This window comes from Labrus bergylta, chromosome 5 (genome assembly GCF_963930695.1).
Source record: "Labrus bergylta chromosome 5, fLabBer1.1, whole genome shotgun sequence".
NCBI lineage: Eukaryota > Metazoa > Chordata > Actinopteri > Labriformes > Labridae > Labrus > Labrus bergylta.
The window spans coordinates 15,954,900-15,975,424 of NC_089199.1; the positions used below are offsets into that span (position 1 = coordinate 15,954,900).

The 20,525-nt window shown below is 39.0% G+C and overlaps 1 protein-coding gene and 1 non-coding gene across 2 annotated transcripts; one reads left to right on the forward strand and one right to left on the reverse strand.

Moving 5' to 3' along the window:
• Window positions 1-209: 209 nt before the first annotated feature.
• On the reverse strand, window positions 210-281 carry trnae-cuc (transfer RNA glutamic acid (anticodon CUC)). The gene has a single exon. It is a non-coding gene; the product is annotated as a tRNA-Glu (tRNA).
• A 465-nt stretch (window positions 282-746) lies between these two features.
• Window positions 747-6,693, forward strand: arl8bb (ADP-ribosylation factor-like 8Bb). Its single transcript, XM_065954986.1, has 7 exons — window positions 747-977; window positions 3,120-3,200; window positions 3,327-3,400; window positions 3,666-3,759; window positions 4,199-4,266; window positions 4,618-4,688; window positions 4,800-6,693. Exons 1-7 carry the CDS (start codon window positions 855-857, stop codon window positions 4,847-4,849), a joined length of 561 nt encoding a protein of 186 aa, XP_065811058.1. The 5' UTR covers window positions 747-854; the 3' UTR covers window positions 4,850-6,693.
• Window positions 6,694-20,525: the final 13,832 nt, after the last annotated feature.

Here is a 20,525-nt window from a genome sequence, read left to right on the forward strand (position 1 = left end):
ACAAATGAGTTATAGTTGATCCAAAGACATTTGATTGTATATTTTATTTTCTATAGGCTATATTTTCCAATGTAGCCTAATCTAATGGGTCCATGTAATTGATTACCGACCATTTAAGCTGTATTTAAAAGTTAAAACACGTTTCATCACTCGCTGTGATTTTTATGACTATTGCAGATAATTATACCACTCTAAAGCATAAAAACTAGTTCCCTGACCGGGAATCGAACCCGGGCCGCGGCGGTGAGAGCGCCGAATCCTAACCACTAGACCACCAGGGACTATGCGACGATTTCGCCAAATTCAAAATTACTAAATGTACTACAGCCTTTACCAGAGTTGATATATATATATATATATATATATGTATATATATATGTATGTATACTGTATATATTTCCTTCCTCAACATAATCATCTCCTTTTCCTCTTTAAACTGTGAGTATAATGTATATAGTCTATCGTAAATTGTGATATGTTTCCCATTTTAAAGCACATTTTTCGCAGGTGCTGTATACAGGAAATATACCGTTTGTGTGTTTACGAACAAGTGTTGTATTTAATAGTTAATAGTATTTAAGTCTATTTTTAGGCAGTACTCTCTAGCGCTAGCCAGCAGTGATGGTAAGTTACAGCCATAGACTTATTAAGACTAAAAATGTTAACCTCAAATGCTTTCAGTCGGCGAGATCCCGATATGCGCATGCACGTTTTTTGGTGAGCGCGCAGGACCAGCAACACTTGTCAGTAGATCACATGATATTACAAAGCAGCTGGCTACTTCCTGTGTAGCCTGCACAACAATTCACATCTAGGCTGCAGCAGACAGTGCGACTACTACGGTGTCATCCAAGATGCTGGCCCTCATAAATAGGCTTTTGGACTGGTTCAGGTCCCTCTTCTGGAAAGAGGAGATGGAACTAACTCTGGTGGGACTGCAGTATTCCGGAAAAACCACATTCGTCAACGTGATTGCTGTAAGTAGCTAGAAAGCACTGTCAATGTGGGCCCAGGCTACTACCTGGGAAATGTTTTGGACGAAGGTTTTCCTTGAATGCATAACAAATTAAAATTCATCACCACAAACACTTGTATGTTTACATTTCAGAGCTGAGGAACATGCCTACTTGCTGCTGTTGCTCTGAAATAGAAATCTAATGTGGCACCAGTGCTGAGTTGTTGTTTAGCAAGCTAGAATGACGAAGTTCTTGGTATGACTGTGCGCCTACTCATGAAAGCAGTCATGTGAACGGACTTGTCATTGCTTTGTAATAGCTACTGGTGTGTCAACATCAAGGCTCTGTTGTCAACACAGACGACTTGTTAACTTTGTAAAGAATTTGTCTTGACGTCGTCATCTAGCTATGGTGATCTTATCCAGACCAGGCCTGAAGCCACTCTGTCCAAAGGCTGTAGGCTATTTATATTAATTATGAGAATTGCTCGTGGTATTGTTAGATCTGGAAAAATACTATATTTGTTTTTTGTTTTTATTTATATATAATATATATTTTAATAATTGTCCTCTTTTTTTTAATTTTGTTGGCTTGTTAAGTATTCCACAGCAATTCATGGGTCCGATGTTGGGGTTTCTGAAGTTCAGTTTTGTTTATGTCTGTGTTTCTGTTGATAGACTAGTTCATGAAGTATGTAACCTGATTGTAAACTCACAGTACTATACGCTGCCCTGTTGCTACATTAACCACATTGACTCTCTTTCCTGTAGTGATCATAGCAGGTGATCTGTACTAAGTTTAAAAAAAAAAAAAAAAAAAAAAACCTGCTTCCTCCTTAACAGTCATTTCAGACTGGACCCAGAAATGTTACAACATACACAGCAAAGGGCTTTAAAAAAGCCAACATAAAGCTCCACCATATTTTCTTATAGGTTCTCAGGGGGTGTATGTCAAGGTCCTACACAGTGCATTTCAAAGGTTTACATTGCCTTTAAAGGTTGTTCAGGATTATGTTGCACTTACAGCTTTTGCAATGTTCAGGTTACTAAGCACTGCTTGACTGCAGAAAGAGCAATTGGTGATCAATGTCGCTGATGCATAGATGGCATCATCCAAACATGACTCAAGGATTTAGGGGAGTATCATTCAGTTCGAGGCTCCAAACAACTAGAAATGCTGGGCAATTCAATCATTTCTTATTTCATTAACACTGAACCCAAGCACTCAAATAACTCTCATCTCTTTTCACGTGACTTCTGAATCAGATGAATCCACGTCTGCTTGAACGTATGTAGACTGATTAATACACTGCAAAAACAGCCCTACTAGAATACTAGAGGGAAGCAAAATATCTTAAATCTTAAATATAGTAAAATGTGCCAATCGTACAAATCTGCCAATGGGCTGAGCAAAATGAGCTTTGCTATAATTCTTCCAACTATTTAAAAGTATAGCCACCAGAAGATGGTCATACACCAGCCTACACAAATATGTAAAAATTTAAGGAGGTTATCCAGTATTCAGTAAGTAGTGAATTATATCTATAAAATGTATATTAGAGTTAGGGGGGAAAAAAAACTATTTTTCCATAGCATAGTATTGCAATATTTTGCATGGCGATATATTATCCCATGACCGCCAAGTATCAATATTTTATATATATAAAAACTGAACTGCCCAGCATTTCTAGTTTTAACAAGTTGCTTTGTTAAAAATGACTGCCATGATTATACAGTCATCCATACATGTTTGTGTTTAGTTCAATTAGACTGAAATACTGACTTGTGTAGAAATAAAAAGACTAAATGAGTAGACTGAGAATTTTTTCTTATTTGACAAGACATTTCTCGATTTAGTTTCATTTTGCGGACATAATATTCAATTAAAAAAGTTAAATAGCTATATATTTTATCGCAATTCTCAGCATATCCCAAAATGTTTATATATATATATATATATTAGGAGTGGGAATCACCAGAAGATGCAGGTATTAACAACAAACAGAGTGCCAATACACAGAATGTATACATTTAATGGCACTTTGTATACTATTCAACATAAAATGGAACATCTTATACAAATGTTGATTGTAATGTCTGTTAACTATATAACATGCAACATTCACCAACTTGAGACTCTTTTGTTTGTATTTGTGTCTTTCAGTCAGGCCAGTTCAGTGAAGACATGATCCCCACTGTGGGTTTCAACATGAGGAAGGTCTCTAAAGGCAATGTGACAATAAAGGTAAATGCAATGAATATGACACAGGTACATTGTCTCACTGTCTGCCTGTAGCTGTTTGTTCTGGACTTTCATTCTCATGCTCCTTAATTCATGACTGTTCTGTGCTTTTTTTTTTTTTAACTGAAGATATGGGACATAGGTGGACAGCCCCGCTTCAGAAGCATGTGGGAGCGCTACTGTAGAGGGGTCAATGCTATCGTGTAAGTTTTTTACCACATTACATTCAGTTGCCTTTAAGATGCACAATTAACTTCCTGAGGTTGTTTATTTATCAATTAGAAATCATATGTATGAAACCAATTCAATCCACTTTCAATGTGCTCATGTTTGCTTAAGTGTCTCTCCACATAGTCACATCGTTACATATACGTAATAGTTTTCCAAAGGTCTTCATTTAAGTTTAGTGGAACAGGTATTTTAGTGCTACCAGATTGTAAAATGAGTTTTTTTTGCCCATCTTTGCAGTTACATGGTGGATGCTGCAGACAGAGAGAAGATAGAAGCTTCCAGAAATGAACTGCACAACCTTCTAGACAAACCCCAGCTACAAGGAATTCCTGTGAGAGCCCAATTGTGATCTTCGGGCCAAAAGCTCATGATCTTGCTGTTTTCATCCGGTTCATCACATTGATTTCTGGAGCTCTTGTGACTCTGGTCACAAGCATTAATTAAACTAACAATTAGTGATCCCTGTAGCTTATGAGTATCAGATGCTCAGGCTTGATGACATTACAAGAAGTGCTTATTGAGTCTGAAGTCACAACTTTTTCAATACATCTTCAATATAGTCGCTTGCAGGATAATGTAGCTGTACAAGTTTTCCATGCTGAATCGAAAGCCTGCTGTGAGACACAAGACTGTTCATTTTGTCCCAAAAGAAGGGTGAACATAAAAAGAAAAGCACATGAACAAGATAAATCATTTAAGTTGTCTTATTGATCAGTGTGATATATTGCTGTGTTTGGTATCAGCTCTTTGTCTTTTTATTCATCTTTCAGGTTCTAGTACTGGGCAACAAACGAGACTTACCCAACGCACTCGATGAGAAGCAGCTCATTGAAAAAATGTGAGGCACCAGGAAATATTGTGTTTCTGTTCATAATCCTGAAAACAAACACCTGAACTTACCTCCAACTTATGGAATCCAATAGTCAAAAGAAGTGTTTGATAAATCAGTGTTTGGAGTCTTTTCCTGAGCTTACTGATCATCAAACAAATGTGTTTGGACCAAGATGCTCCAATTTGATTTCTGTACAGCTGTTTTTTCGAATGTGTCGGGTACAAATTTAACACAATAGAAGTATTGGACTTGACATAATAACTGGACCGGAGTATTATTATTTTTTATTTTTGTGTGCTTTTACAACTAATACTGATTTCTTTTTTCCCCCCCTTTGTATTCCCTCTCCCTTCTCAGGAATCTGTCTGCCATTCAGGACCGAGAGATCTGCTGCTACTCTGTCTCCTGCAAAGAGAAAGACAACATAGGTAAGGAAAAGATCTGAGTTGAAAACATGTGTTTAATTATAGTCACTCAGGCTTTCTGGGGTCATACAAATGTGGAAACTGTCCCCCCCCCCCCCCCCCCCCCTTTTTCAGATATCACACTGCAGTGGCTCATCCAGCATTCAAAGTCACGGAGAAGCTGAACGTGAAGTCCTCTCAGTTGCAGCTCCGGCCTCAGCCCCCTAATGGTCATGGGTCCTCGACAGCCATCCCTTTCACTGCCTCTGTGAAGTAATCCAGCTCTCTGCTCACTACCGCCACAACCTGCACCACCTGCACCACCCAGTACACTACCATAGATGTGTAGCCCCTGTACAGCACTACCGCCATCCCAACTATCTGAATACCTTGAAAAGTTGTTTCAGTACTGTGCTTGAAGGTGGATCGTCCATACCCATCAAGCCTTATTGCGCGTCATTGCGGACATGCTATCAGTCTGTGTGTATCAAGGATTTTTTTATTTTTTATTATCGCACATTTTCCTTTCTACACAAGAATCTAAAAATGTTGCAGGGCACAGTTCCTTGACTACACTAGGATAAAGCTCCTCTAAACCCATGTTTAAACTTCTATTCTTGCCTGTCAACACTCGATGTTGTCATGGCAACATTGTGATTGTAGTTTTTAATCATGACTTGCCAAATGATGATGGTTGCTAATGCTAATGCCTTCGATTCCTGAAAAAACTCTTAGATGATAAATGTAGCTCGTGTTTTATTTGCCGGTGTATGAAAGTATCTATTTGAGTTAGTGACTTAAATTCAAGTTTACATAAAGCATTAGGATAAATAGAAGGTCAGGCAGAGTGGTTGTGGTGTCTGAGGTCAAATCCAAAGTAATGCAGCAGAGTTCCAAGTGCCTTTGGCTAAGTGAGTGTTCCAATCAGTTATTGTCCAACACAACTTCAATCCCACTATCATGAATCAACTCTTGTTACAGACACAGCATCAATCACTTTATTACATTTAAAACCACCCGCTGGACAATCTGCTTTTATGATTTGTAACTTGTAAATGCATTATGATGTCTGTAAAAAGACTGCTGTGTACTAACAATGAAAATGAGGAATGAAGTAATGGATGATAGGGATAGAAGGTGAAGGAGAAAGTGTTACATTTTGTTTGGTCGAAGGGTCATTTGAATGCTGTGTCACTTGTAGCCTGTGACTTTTTTTTTATGTAGCTTGTAATGTGGGCTAACTTTTGCTTGCAGTTCTCAGGTCGTTAGAGGATCTTTTAAAAAAATAATGCCTGAACACATTTGGGTGTGCCCTAGTACTTGTTTTTTAATCTCTATGTTGTTTGGGTTGCCCATAAGAATGCCATTGTTAGTCATGATGACTGCGCTTCAAAGTGCTGGATACTTAATGTCCTCCATGCCTTGCCACACCCATGTCTGTATCCGAATGTGGTTTTCAAGCAGCTCTAGCAGTCGAGGGACAACACTGATTCCTCTAGGGAACGACATATTGATTGACACATCTCTTTTCAGCAACTCACCAATGATTTCTCACAGGTTTGAACACTGTTTAGTAATCTGCAACTTGCTTGGCCAGTGCATCTTACTTAATTTAATTTCTTTCTCCATGTTTGAGTATTGCTGGATCAGGGCTACGATACTGTATGAAGGCCTATATAGCTTATACACTTTACTGTAATGTCTATACAAATCCACCACATGCCCTCCGTTATCTCACACGTTCTCTGTCTGTTGGTGAGCGTCGTTATCTTAAATGTGGATTTTGGGACCACAGCAACAGCAGTGCTCTAAGGTTTTGGTAACTGTGTGGGGAAATTTGGTGAAAGCTTTGTTACCTGTGTAATAATATAGCCTATTTGCAACTTGTATGTGCATGTGCTGAACTTATTCACATTCAATTGCAGACTTTGTAAATAAGAAGTTAGCATTTTTATTCCAACAATTGCTCCCGTAAATGTCATGTATACTTCCCCTGTGATTGCTAATAAATTTGTTTTATTTTTAAGGATTTCACGGGGTGCTTCGAGATTCATTGGAAAGTCAATTTAGTTTGTCACCACCAGGTGGCAGCAAAGGACTTTGAACGTAATAGGCAAATTCATATTCATGAACCTGCTTTTTATGTTGTGGTGATGGCAAACAGTTGAAGTTTAAAGAGATTTAGAATCACACTGATTTTAACAGTGGGTTAACTATTAACTAACAATTTTGTTACCGTTTGTAGTCTGTATAAAACCTCCCAGCACCTTCATTCTCAGAGGAGTTCATAACTCTTCTGGTTGCTCGCCTGAACCTGCATTTATCATTCTCTCCATATACAGCGTTAACTCTGTGCTACCTTTTCTGTGACATGATATGCCTGTTTTTTCTATTAACATAGTTTACATGGTTGATTACTGCCCCTCTGTGTTTCTTGGCTAAAAAAAGCATGTATACATAGAAATGTAACGCTCTGCTCAATGTGGAGACAAGCTGAGGGAACATTGTCGCAAACCAGGGGGCTATAAACCCACGATCCATGTTCTCACAGCTGGAGCTGCACAAAGTCAGAGAGCAGGCCATGTGCTGTTTAAGGAGGAAAACCCTAATTAATCTCATTTCTTAAATACAACTTTTAATGAACAGCTGCTAGAATTTATTGTGTGCCAGGGCAGGCATAAGAGGGTGTGGACAGATAGATGTTATACGACAAATTCCATAGGTCAATCAGTTGGGACCTGTATATGTGTGTGTGTGTGTGCGTGTGTTCACATGTGTGTGCATGCTTGCGTGTACCAATCTATGGTTACAAATCTATTGCAGGGATTTATATGTGGAGGTCATATAGAAGATTGGTAAATGGTAAATTGACTTGAGCTTGTATAACACTTTTCTAGTCTTCTGACTACTCAAAGCACTTTTAGACTGCATGTCACACCTACACATTCAGTGTCATTCACACACTGATGGCAGAGGTTGCTATGTAGTGAGACCATCAGAAATAACTAATCCCATTCACAAGAATTCATATGCTGCCGACAAAGCAGCAGGAGTAATTCGGGGTTAAGTGTCTTGCCTAAGGACACACCGGAGATGTTGCTGCAGGAGCTGGGGATCAAACCCTTGACCTTCCGGTTGAGAGGCGATGACTCTACCAACTGAGCCCCAGCCGCCGCCTGTAGAACCAAATACATGACATACAGTGAATATAGTGATACTACATTACAAATAGGCTCATTATGCAATACAACATGTTTTGTACCTACCACCTGTCACATCTGTGCTCTTTGCTTTTAAGTGAAAAACTCACTACTCAGTTATATGAATGGTTACTAATCACCAGAGTTACAAAATCTACACTAGTATTCCTCCAGACATGATTTATTGGTTCATAGAATTCCCGTGATTACCCTGAGCTGTTGGATGTTTAAATTAGGATGACAAAACTCATGCTCGTTGTGATATAAACGGGAACACAACTTCAGATGTGTAGCACTTGGAAAAAGTTGCTGCTTGATCATTCAATTATGGTCTGAATAATGTGTTCTCTGTCTAATGTGTAGACTCCAGATTGAAGCTGCTTGCGCTCACATTGCCTGGGTCACTTACTGACAATAATGACACCAACTTTCAGTGGCCACTTTTAGTGATTTGGAGGCAAAGACTAAGATGAGATGTTTAATATATTATAAACGCACACATAACCACAGTTCCAGTCATTAACTCGAGAGGGGCACCAGCATAACTCAAAGGCATTAAAGGCTTTGATCACTTTGTTATTAGTTCTGTAACAACTATTATTTTTGCTAGCCATATTACAAAAAAAAGTAATCCGCTAAATAATGTATTTGAAATTTCTATGGCCTGGAAATCTTCTGTACTACACTTTGCATGGCTATGAAGACATTTTTAGGCTTTTTGAGCGGCTTGAACCTGGGCGAAGGGGTTTCCTTCTTAGAGGTTTTGATACTTTTTATGCACTCTGGCTCCTTATTTACATTCAAGAACACATCTTCATCATTAAAAACACTTTGAGATTTGTACCTCAAATTCACAACTGCTATCAATAAATATTTAATGAGGGGTTGGAGAATATGTTCAGTGCATTTCTGAAAACTTAAGCTTATTGCAATATTACTACTGTAACATTTTCAGATAGCAAACAGTGCAGTAGGTGTAATACCTGCACTGTTTACCTCTTATCTGCTGCTCTCACGCTCCATCACCTGCTGGTGTTTCTCTCTCTGCTGTCTTCTCGCTGTTTTTCAGACAGACAGTAAAGGCACGCGAACTAAACAAAAGCACCTGTGATAATGAAGTAAAACGTACAGAATCTTATAAGTCGACATTTTTGGAGAAATTGCTTCAGAGTCTAATTTCCTTCCCTTAGACTCCTATTATCATGACTAGAAGAGACTGAGTTGTGTTTTTTTTTTTTCTCACAAAGACTGAACACTTCGTCATGTCACTTCTCCTGTTGTCATTTGTGTCCAGAAGCCTACCAAGTGTCAGGGGTTAAGCTGTGTTAGAGAGAGAGAGAGAGAGAGAGAATCTGGTAGTAGATTTACATTTTACTATATATTAACAGCTACAAAAAAAAATTCAGCTCACGCCAGCACTCCCTAGGAGTGTGGTGTCCTGAGGGACCGTATTGCCGATGTATTGAGGAAATTTCCTATCTTTGCCTAATGATAAAACCGCCTATACTTACTTTATGCAGCCTCTGATCTCCAATGACAGAGAATCTTGTAATATGGGTTTACTGGATGTACATGTTTAATTTTGCATGCAAACTGGACTCATCCACCCCTAATGACACTGAGTCGTCCCCATTTCCTGGTTCCTTATAAACATTACTTATCTTTTAGACTGGCGTGTTATAATATTTAGTCAACCTCAGCATTCAGACTTTAAGGTCTTGATACACAACTTTAGCAGTGCACCCGTGGAGCTTTTCATTAAATCTCCAAGCTGTAAACATGTGCCTCAAAAGGTGAAGGTCACTTCATGTCAGATTTACAGCCTCTGTGTCTGTGAGACTTTTGAACAGGAGCATATTAAATCTAAAATTCAGCAGAGAGTTATAAAGCAGATGCAACATGACTTGGTGGAATCATAAATGAAGCATGGGTGTAGTGACTGTTTCTGCTATAGATTTTGCTTATAGTGTTTCAATAACAGTCATTCATATTTAAGACGTCATTCCACCTGGAGCCGCGCACACAGTGAGGGACGTGCAGAGGATTTTAGAGGGGCAGGGGCACAAATTCACAAAAGATCATTAGTCCAATGTAGTTAACTATATTTAATGTCATAATACAACACAAAAACAAAGTTCTGATCATATGATGTGATAAAGATCTAGATTACTACAATGTGCTGATGAGGGGTTTTCAGGTCTGAGAACAGAGCAGGGGGTCTGGGGGTTTCTTACCCAGTATCTTTTTATTTAAAGCTCTATTCTGATTTTATTATATTCACTCTGGGCACTCTAAAAACCTCAAGTTTACATTCATACTGATATCATTGAACAATTATTGTAAATTTGAAAATTCTGTGCATTTTGGTTCACATTATTATTTTTCATTATTATAATTATTAGTAATGACAATAATTTTGTGGCTGAACTGGGCCACTGACTTTTACAGGGGTGCCTGGAAGTGTTAATTCTATGCGTACAAACCCAAATGGTAAGTGGAGATAGAAAGGGTAAAAACATGCTATTCATATTTAATTTCAAAGCTTACAGTAAAGTATTGAATAAATGTTACATAAACATCTATAATTGTTTTTTTTAACCATAAAGAGTAAAAGCAATAATCAAATAATGTTTGCTTAATTCTTTAGGTATTGAAAAAGTGTATGTCTGAAGTCATAATTTAAAGTACTACCAAAAAGCAACAGGCTGTATTGAGATGAGAAGAAAGCTTGTGGTAACAGCCCAAAAAGTTGATTTAAACACTAGTCCAGGTAACCCTAACCCTTGTCTTCAGATGAGCTAACTCTGGAGTAATTTGTCCCAAGATCTTAAAGCTTGTTTTATAAACTGTCAGTAAATTGTTCCAGAGTTGTAAAACTATATTTTAGGGGTTAGAGGTTTGGAAACCTCAGCATTAGCAAACATCAGCAAACACTTCATTGAAGTTTCTGTGTCGACCATAATTTGACAGTATACAATGTGTGGAATTTCACAAAATTCATACATAGCTGCATGGCACGTATTAACATCCTTAACTGTTCTACACCCTGTTAAAGACAGATGGTTACATGCATAAAACACCTTGTTACGACCCAAACTGGACCCTGTAGACAAACACATTCCTCAACTTAGCCGGTTCACCATGGCCATGTTTTAACGTTCATTAGTGCAGACACACTCATGACGTGTTTAATTCTGTCTTAGCTGTCTTAAAACCATCTGATTGGATAATGTGTTTTTTTGTATTGTGACGATTACGTTCTAAACATGCATGGATTTTTTTAAAGACAGTGATCAATTCAATTGTCACTTGGCAGATCATTTTTAGAAATAGCATGCCTCTGTGGGTTGTGATGAAGGTTTGTTAGCTGGTCCACATATTTGTTTTTCTACTGAGGATTTGTCTATCCACCCCAACGCTCATTCATTGCCTTCTTTCATTCAGACAATTAACTGACAGATGTTTTCCCCATGGACAGGAATCGATTTTGTTCCATTTTTTAATATTTGAAAGCACTTTATATGTGGTTTCTTTTTACACTCAGATTTTGGACTGATAGATTAAGTGTCTAACAGTAAACATAAGGCCCTATATGTTGAGTCAAAGGATTAAGTATTTGCAATTAATCACAGAAATTCAACAGCTAATCACAATTAGTCACATTTTTAATCTTTTTTTCCTAAAGACAGTAAGGAAGCTGTGGAAGACTGAAGGTAACAACACTAAAGCCTGCCTCACACTGACGAAAATCCTTCCCAATTTTGATTTCGGGCAACATCACACACATGAGGAGAATCCTAACAGATATTCCTCTCCATAATCTCAAACATGCTCACACTAAAAGAAATGAAAATGATGGCACATCACAGACTACAGGATTTCATTATGATTATCGTGCCTGACGGAGGAACGCACCACCTCCCGCGACCTCATGTAAACAATGGTGCCTACAGTTCAATTTGAGGTTTTAATGCTTTGTGCAGAGAGGAAAACACATTAAAAAAAAACAACTTTGGGGAAAAATAAAGTCTGGGAAGAAGCGGACATCATGGATTGTATATTCTTCAGTGAGAGCTGGAGGTATGATTGTAACTGTCATATGCATATATGTTAGATGGATGTCATAAATTCAGGACCAACTTGTTGATTTGTGGCAACAAAACAAATGTTTATACAACGTGTCCTGTAAAACAAACCACAATCCAAATGACAAAATGTTTACCCTGATAGATGTACCAGCTAGCAGCTAGCCACATTTAGCTTGACCATCATGTTTGTTTACTCTCAAGACGCATTTGACCGCGCACGATTACAAATTTTGATAGTCGAGACTCTGGTTGTTGGTGAATGAATCAATTAGTGTGTGGTGTGCAGAGTTGGCCGTCTCGTTGCTCTCCACACTTTAAGAACTGAACTGTTAAATCTGTCATGATTTGTCGTCATGTGTGGCCTGTCTCACGTCTCACTGTGCCAGACCTTAACCACGGGTCACGGATCGAAAAGTAAATGAAGACAGCTGAAGGTAATGTTAAAAAAGTGAAATGTTTGAAGTCACAAGTTGGATGTTACTTTTGACTTCTCAACTGAACCATCTCGGAGTTCTTTTAGGTGAAATTAGCAACTCAAATGCACATTGATGTTGTTCATTTCTATCACTTATGGCACACTAGGCCCAGTTGCCCCATACTTTGCCAAAGCATGATTGTCCTCCCACCCCAGTCCCTGGCTGCACTGCACTTGCATTGCTCCAGGCGCAACCAGGTTTGAGTGCAGTTACCTTAATAGTAGATAGTGGCTGATTTTCCCAAAGACACCTGAATTTTTGTGGGTTTTATCTGGCTGACTCTGAATATTCATGACTGCCCAAATTTAGAGTTAACACTTGACCTCTGCATTGCATCAACCCTTTTCCCACTATTGTTCAAAATGATTATTGAGAGGAACGGTTGCAGCTATTAGGCTAGATGTCTTGTCAATGTTGTGTATAAGATAAGATAATATACAACTTTATTGATCCCCAGAGGGGAAATTTGGTCATTTCAGCAGCACAAAGACAGAAGAAGAAGGTCATACAAAATAAAAATACAAACAGAATAGATAAGATAAATATGAATACAATAAAAATAATGTTTGTGTCAGGACAGATCCCACTGCTGTTGTACAGTCTGATGGTGGTGGGCACAAAGGAGCACTCCGTTTTGCACCTAGGAAGAATGAGGCGTTGGCTGAAAGAGCTGCCACAGCTTATCATTTTGTCCCTCATCCTCCTCTCAGCCACTGTCTCCAGAGTGTCCAGATCTAGTCCAACTACAGAGCGAGCCATCCTGACCAGCTTCTTGATGCCACGCCACCAGCACACCACTGCAAAGACGAGTGAGCTGGCCACTGCGGACTGGCAGAAGATCTTCAGGAGCCTTCAGGAGTATATATGCTTGTGCTTGTGCATTAGCAAAGTGTACCATGCAGAAGCCCAACTTTTACAACGGTGCCAGGGTCAAGGAAGTGCACAGTACAGAGTACTCACACTAGTCAAACAAACTGGACTTTAGTGGTCAAATGTGTTTGGGCACAGTACGGATGGCCTAGTTTGAGTACGCCCTTAGCTTAACAGGGAGACACTGCTGTCAGTGTGGTAAGTTAGCTACGTTTGGCTTAGCGGGACAAAATAGCATCCGATCAATATGATTCTAATAAAATGAATAGATTGATTTCTCACCTTAATCGCATTGTAGTAAACATGTAACGCTGGCAGCCCTAATTGGGAGTATTGTTTTTTGATCAACTGATCAAGTCGCTTATCCGCATATGGTCGAAAACTCCTCAAAATTATCCATTTTTAAAGTATTTATGTTTGAAAACTAAGGTTTTCAGTAGTTTTTGCTTTAGTCCAAGGTGCTGCTGGCAATCAGAGAAAAACACTATTACAGCATCAAACGAGAAAGTCATATTTTTATTTGACGTAAACCAAGACTTTCTCTTTCATTTGGTGATTGTGGGAGTGCAAAAGAGCTGCTGAGAACCCTAAATGCAATAAATCCATTTCCACTCAGTGTGAGTAATCTGTCAGGTCCTTTCTGTTATCCCGTGTCCTCTCAGATAGCCAGCTCTCCCGTGAACGCTTTCATACTCTCACCTCTGTGCCTCAGCTTCAACACTCTCCCCTCCTCAGATTCCATTAAAAAGCAAAACTTCAGCTCCTGGGGCTCTGATCAAATAGGACTGCTAATGCGTTTTCCCTGCGTTTTGATTTTTTTCCTATGTACCTCATATTTACATATAAATTGAGTATTTATCATTCTGCATTTTAAGGATGATTCACTGTAGTTCACTATATTAAACCATGTTGGATTTATGTATTTTTAATGAAAAGTTGATGTAGGGAGTGTAATTCTTTGAACAAGGGAGTATACTTGGTATGTGGGATGAATACTAATGCAGGGACTGTAAACAGAACTTAAGCTCTTATATCATATGGTGTAGTTTGGTCAGAATTTACATTTTCTTCTAGTTTCCTTGGCACTTCTTTGAACAGTAGACACAAATGAAAATTAAGCATAAAAAGAGCAGATGTGAATAAGGTAGCATATTATCAGCAGCACACGAGTCATACAAGCTGGAGCATGTTAACTATGATTCATATTCCCCGAGGTCACCAGCAATCTCTCCTCTGTTGGGATGCCAACCTTATTATGAGTTCAAATCAGTTATTACCAATACAAATGTTTAAAGACACTTTGACATGTTTCAGAACCACTATTTAAATAATTATCATGACTATTAATTATAAAGCTAAAGCCAGTAGGTTTTAGCCTATCTTAGAATAAAGGTTGGAATTATGGGGAAACCATTGTCATGACTCCATCTATAGTTAAAAAAAATTAGGTCTCAAGCTCTCAAAACTTAAGTCCATCACTGCAGCTGGCCAAAAAAAAGTTTCACTTTTTTGATGAAATGTCAAATAAAGCTAAATTAATCTTAGGACTAAAGTAGTGACAATATGAATAGTGCCCCTGATAGTTTGGTTTAGAAGGTGAGGTTGGAGATGTGGCTATCCTGTGACCTAAAGGGTTTTTCATGACAAAATGTGTCAAAAAGTGACTTCAATGAGAATACATAGAGAAAAGAGATTTTTTCTGACCAATATTCTCCAACTACTGATTATCAGCACAGCTGTGATGAAGTCATATTTTATAGAGAGCAGCACAACATTGAAAGTGATAGTGAAATTTCTCTTATAGAACAGTAATAAATACTGCATATAATAGTAAAAGCATTACGTCATCTGTCTTTACATTTATCACGAAAGCAATGAAATTTAAAATACAGACAGGAAGTCTTTATTTTGCACATTTATGCTATTTTTAATTTCTCATACCATTTTGCATTGGCTCTAGCAAAACAAGCTCACTCAATGTCCTGTCTTCATCAGCTGCTTTCATCAACTACAGTATGGCTGATGTTATTTAAATATGGCTTTTCTCTGCCTCCAGTAAATTAATAGCATTGTTTTGTGTAACCCTCCAACTCCTCATCACCATCCAGTTATCTTCATGGTGTAATATGTTAACTGCATGATGTACAGTGTCAGTAAAACAATAGAGCACTGTGTCATCAGCATAGAGATGTACATGACACTTGTACAAAAAGTGATAATATTGTAAACCTAGATAGTAAAGAAACCCAGACATTAAACTGAACCTTGTGGAACACCTTTTGTACAGTTTGAAAATTAGAAAAGTAAATCAGCAATTAAACTCATTGCTGTCTCTTCGACAGAAAAACTCATTTCATACAAAGTAAGTTAGCCTCTTCAAAAGCGGGTAATGATCCACAGTACCAAATGCTTTTGGTAAGTTGACAAAAAGTGCTACACAATGTTGCGATTTATCCAGCAGTAATAGTACTGTGACCAGCTCTAAAACCTGACTAGTAAGGATGTAAGGATGTTAGCTTTGGATAGAAAGTATATTCAGTGACTGACTTCATTTACTTGTCTTTCCTGTTTGAAATAAAAGTTTGTTAAAAGTTGCCATGGTCTGTGTGATTGTAATGTACCAGTTTAAGTAACACCCCCTTTATTGAGAATTACCCAGGATGTGTGCATTTTAGTTTAGCTCATTGGAGAGTTTCTTGACTTGTCACCACACTCACCATGCAGCTGCAAGTGCAACACAAGCTCTACATGTAAAAGCCAATTGCAGAGCTTATTAATAATCAGAGAAATACATTGCTTTGGTTTTTAATAATTTGATGTCCTTATTTTTTCTATTATTTTTATTTAACACCTGTTATCCTTTAATCAGTCTTTAGAACTGAGCTCAACTCACTATAGATTGATTACTCATTAACATACTGCACCCCAGGAGGTCTTTAAACCATACAAGACAATTGTGAAAAAGAGGGAAAAATAACATGCCGAAAGAATGTGTCTTTTCTGATAAATGTTGTCCAAATCCCTACAAAGGATGTCCTCACTGCGTGCTTGCAGCCTTCCTGGCTGGAGGCTTGAGGAATCTGCCACCCTTTGTTTTCATGCAGCATCAGGTATGAGTGTGTTCAGGGGACTTTGCAGGCGCTGTGTGAGTCCTTTATCCCCTAGTCTTCGCTTCAGGTTGACAATGGCAGACACCCTGTGGGCTGTGAAAGGGGAGGCTGACAGGACAAATGGTTCTCTGCAGGCTGGAATGCTGGAAAAAAAGATTAACAATAGGGTAAAAAAAATAATGTAATGCCAACAGTGTTGCATGCTAAAGGCTTAAATTTTAATGGCATGTTGCGTATGTAGGGTTCTGGTATTTGATTTCCAAACTATGGTTAAGGTTTTGTTTTGCAGTATAGACATTTCAAAAAACGTCATGTATTTTTCTCTGAGTGATGAACCTGACTGCCAGAAAGGGTTAAGCATCCGTTAGCACTTCTCCTCTTAATAAGGCCTCAATGAGACTTTGGAATCAGTTCAATGGGATTGACAGATGGTCCCACGGGCCAGATGGACTGGAAATCTAGTGACAGCTGGATTCCGACCAGGTAACTTGCCTTTGATACTCGCAGAACTTTCCTCTGCAGGAAGCTGACCTTGGCAGACAACATAAGGCCAATCAGGTGGAAGAAAAGCTTTACCTTTGGTCTGATCCCCTGCCAGGACACCTCCTGCGCCTTTCCCAGAGTCAGAGCAGACACAAGGTGATCATACTTTCATCCTTGCTGTGCATCACACTGCATGTGCAGCAATGCTGGAGGTATAGCAAAGATCCAGATGGGAGGTGATTTGTGAAGGGACTTCCAGTATGTGATGTTATCTGGAGAGGCAGGCTGGGATCTGCTGCTCTTCCTCTGGCTTAATCCTTTTGACTACATTTGTTTGATTTTTTTTCTCTGTTATTTCAATACATGATTGGAAGCTCTGAGCAACTCTTGGGGAACATAATTTACTATTGCTCACACAGGGGAAGCAGTTCTATTTCCCTGTGGGTTTGTAGACTACCCCGTTTTTGGTGATGAGTTTTGGCTGTGGCCTGTGACCTTCCTCTGTCACAGAAAAGGGAAAGATAGCACTTTGACATCTTTACAGTCTTAATACAATCTCTAATCAGCAATGAGAAGCCTGCAGAAAGAAACGCAGAACTGTGCAACATATGGGAGAAAATGATTACTAATGCAAGCTGACTTCTTTTTTCATACATGTAAATATGTTTTTCACACTGTATTCTGTGTGTGAGTTTAAAAAAAATGTCCACCATAATTTACTGACTTGCCTGCAATTATTTTCTGTTTTTCTTTAGCGTGTTGTTTTTGAGACAGGTTGGCTGTGGCTCAGTGGTATAGTTGGTCCTCTCTCAATGGTGTAGTCGGTCATCTCGCCAACGGAAGGTTGGGGGTTCGATCCCCAGCTCCTGTCGCCACATGTCCGATCCAAGACACTCAACCCCAATTTGCTTCTGACTATAAATGTTTATGAATGTGATTAGTTAACTTTACATAGAAGCTTCTGTCATCAGTGTGTGAATGAGTGTGAATGGGTAGGTGTGACCTGCGGTGTAATAACGCTTTTGAGTAGACTTCAAAGGTTCTATACAAGCTGAAGTGCATTTACCATTTACATTTCCAAAGAAAACTTTCCAGTCATTAATGTTTTCCATGTTTTGTGTGAGGGATTGCCAGCCCAACTGCCTGTATGTGTTGTGGTTGTAGAGGGCTTCAACATGATATGACCAATAAAAAGCCTATTAATACTCAGGAAAAGAGATGAGGAATGGATGCCTCAGCTAAAGAGAAAGAATGGCATTCTTTAATGTACCTAGCATGTCCTTTACACTCACTCTATTGCAGAGATAAAAGCATTTCTTAGAGCATGATTAAAGGTTGCTCATAGAACAACATAGGAGCACATCATATACTGAGTCTTTCTGTGAAGAAGCATGACAAAGCAGGACTGGAATGCTATTGTTTTGCTGGAATGCTGTTTCCTTGCTTTTGGCATTTGACTCTGAAATGAGGACAGATTTCTATTTTTGGTAGAGTATGACACCAGGTTATTATGCCAGGCTATAAGTAAAATCCCCCTGTGAATCTGACAATTAGGTTGTGGTACACAGTAATCTGGTGTCATATCAAATGCAAGGCATAGACTCAGTAAATGAACAATGAATATTTTAATGGGTATGATTATGATTTGAATCATACACCTGGTCTTCCTAACCCAACAAACACCTTATAGAACTATTGGACAGACACATTATTGCTCTCCACCACTGTCATCAACTTAATAAAAGAGGAAGAATAGTTTTCTGTTTATTTCAGAACCAATGCTAGGCTGCATTGTTGTTGGCCCTTATGTGGTCCAACAGCTTGATAAGAAAAATTTGATTTTTCCTTCAGTTTGATTTTGTCTGTATATCATTATCTAGCATGAATGGAGAAATATTAAAGAACATGTTACCAGCTGATCTAATTCTCATATGCCATGTGAATGATGGTTGAGTGATGTGGGTGATGTTTTTTGAATGTTGAACTTCTCCTTTAAATTGTTGAAATAAGTGCAAAAACAGGGTAATATCATTTTTCAACAGCAGCCAAAATGACATACACCAGATTTTACCATTGAAACAGCCACACACAAGGGTCTTTACCTTATCGGAAACATTAAACAACTGAACACTGATGGAAACAGTCAGCTCATTTATTGGAATGGTTATATCTGACTAAAGGAAAAATATATACAGTATATATAAATGAAAAGCCAACAAACAAAATGTGTTACAATTCGTTTGCTGTGGAGTGTCTATTTTTTTTTCATGCAAATCAATTACCTGCTTGGAAAATATTACAAAATATCTTCCAACAGAATCAAACCATATTAAGATGAGTCCTAAACCAATGCAGACCTGCGCCTTCCTGTCACATGCATCTCCAGGAGGCAAATCATGAGCAAACATGAGAACGAAATGATTGTTTGTTCACGCGAAATTGGTCGTATTTTCATTGGAGCCATACACAGACTTGTTCCTGGCTTGAGACCACGATACAAAGGAACACGGGTGTACACGGAGCAGAAAGCTTGAGAGGTTGTCGACAGAGGAGGAAGTGAAACGGCTTTTCCAGGGGAAGATGTTTGTAATGAATAATTACTTTCACAGTTCTGTGTACTCACAGCTTGGCAATTTATAATGTCCAGGTAGGATTTTTTTTGTGCATCAAGTTCCGTGGCTTTAATCCTAAATCATATGCCCATTTTATTCTGAAATTTCTAACATGTTGTATCCACACATCTAAGCAGCCTGGTATTTTCTTTATTGCTGCTTGAAACTGGCTTTGTTTGCCTTTGCACAGGCTTGACATGTGGAATGTGTTGTGTGACATTTTCAGTTTTTCATGGCTTATTGCTTCCTCATTATAGCGAAGCCTTTCTAGTGTTGTCCCGCTGTCTGCAGCCGCGGTGGTCTCGTCAATGGAAACTTGTTGTGTCCCCGCCATTGTCAACCAACATCTACACCCTTTCATTCAGTGATGTGGCATCTCTACCTCTTAACAGGCTACGCATCACCCACTCCCTCTAATCTCTATGCATGATTCCTCCAGAGAGGGTTCACAGTCATCTTTGTCTTCCCATTGCTACCTCTTGAGAGCAGGAGGCTCTGTGCATTCCAGCGGCGGCTGGTCATTGAGTTGTTTCCATTGAGGCGGGAGAGCTGGGGTCCAGCTCCCTGTCTCCGGACTGATGGATGGCCTGTCCGACTTTATCTAAGCAGGACGGACGCTGCGTTGGCTGGGGCCCAGAGATTGTCACTCCTGACTGCTTTATCAGGGCCTGACTTACAGAGCTGTCACCCTCTTAGAGCAAGGTTCCCAGGCACCTCATCCAGGCATCCCCCCTCCTTTCTGTCATGCTGCCATCCAGGGACCTTGGCCTGTCTGCCTGACTGGTCTGACGCCTGCCTCCTATCCACCCATGGGTAGATACATTAACAAACTTGTCTTGATTTATCAGCTCCACCCATGATTGTTAGGCTGCCTGTTGTAAGAGCATCTCCTTTGCCAAGTAGCATTAACTCCAGATGAGGCATGGATAATTGCTATTTTAGATCTAGACGGGCATTAGGTGTAGAAAAATTGTGCGTTTTGTGCAATATCAAAAGATATCTACTATTGTAATTTTCTTGTT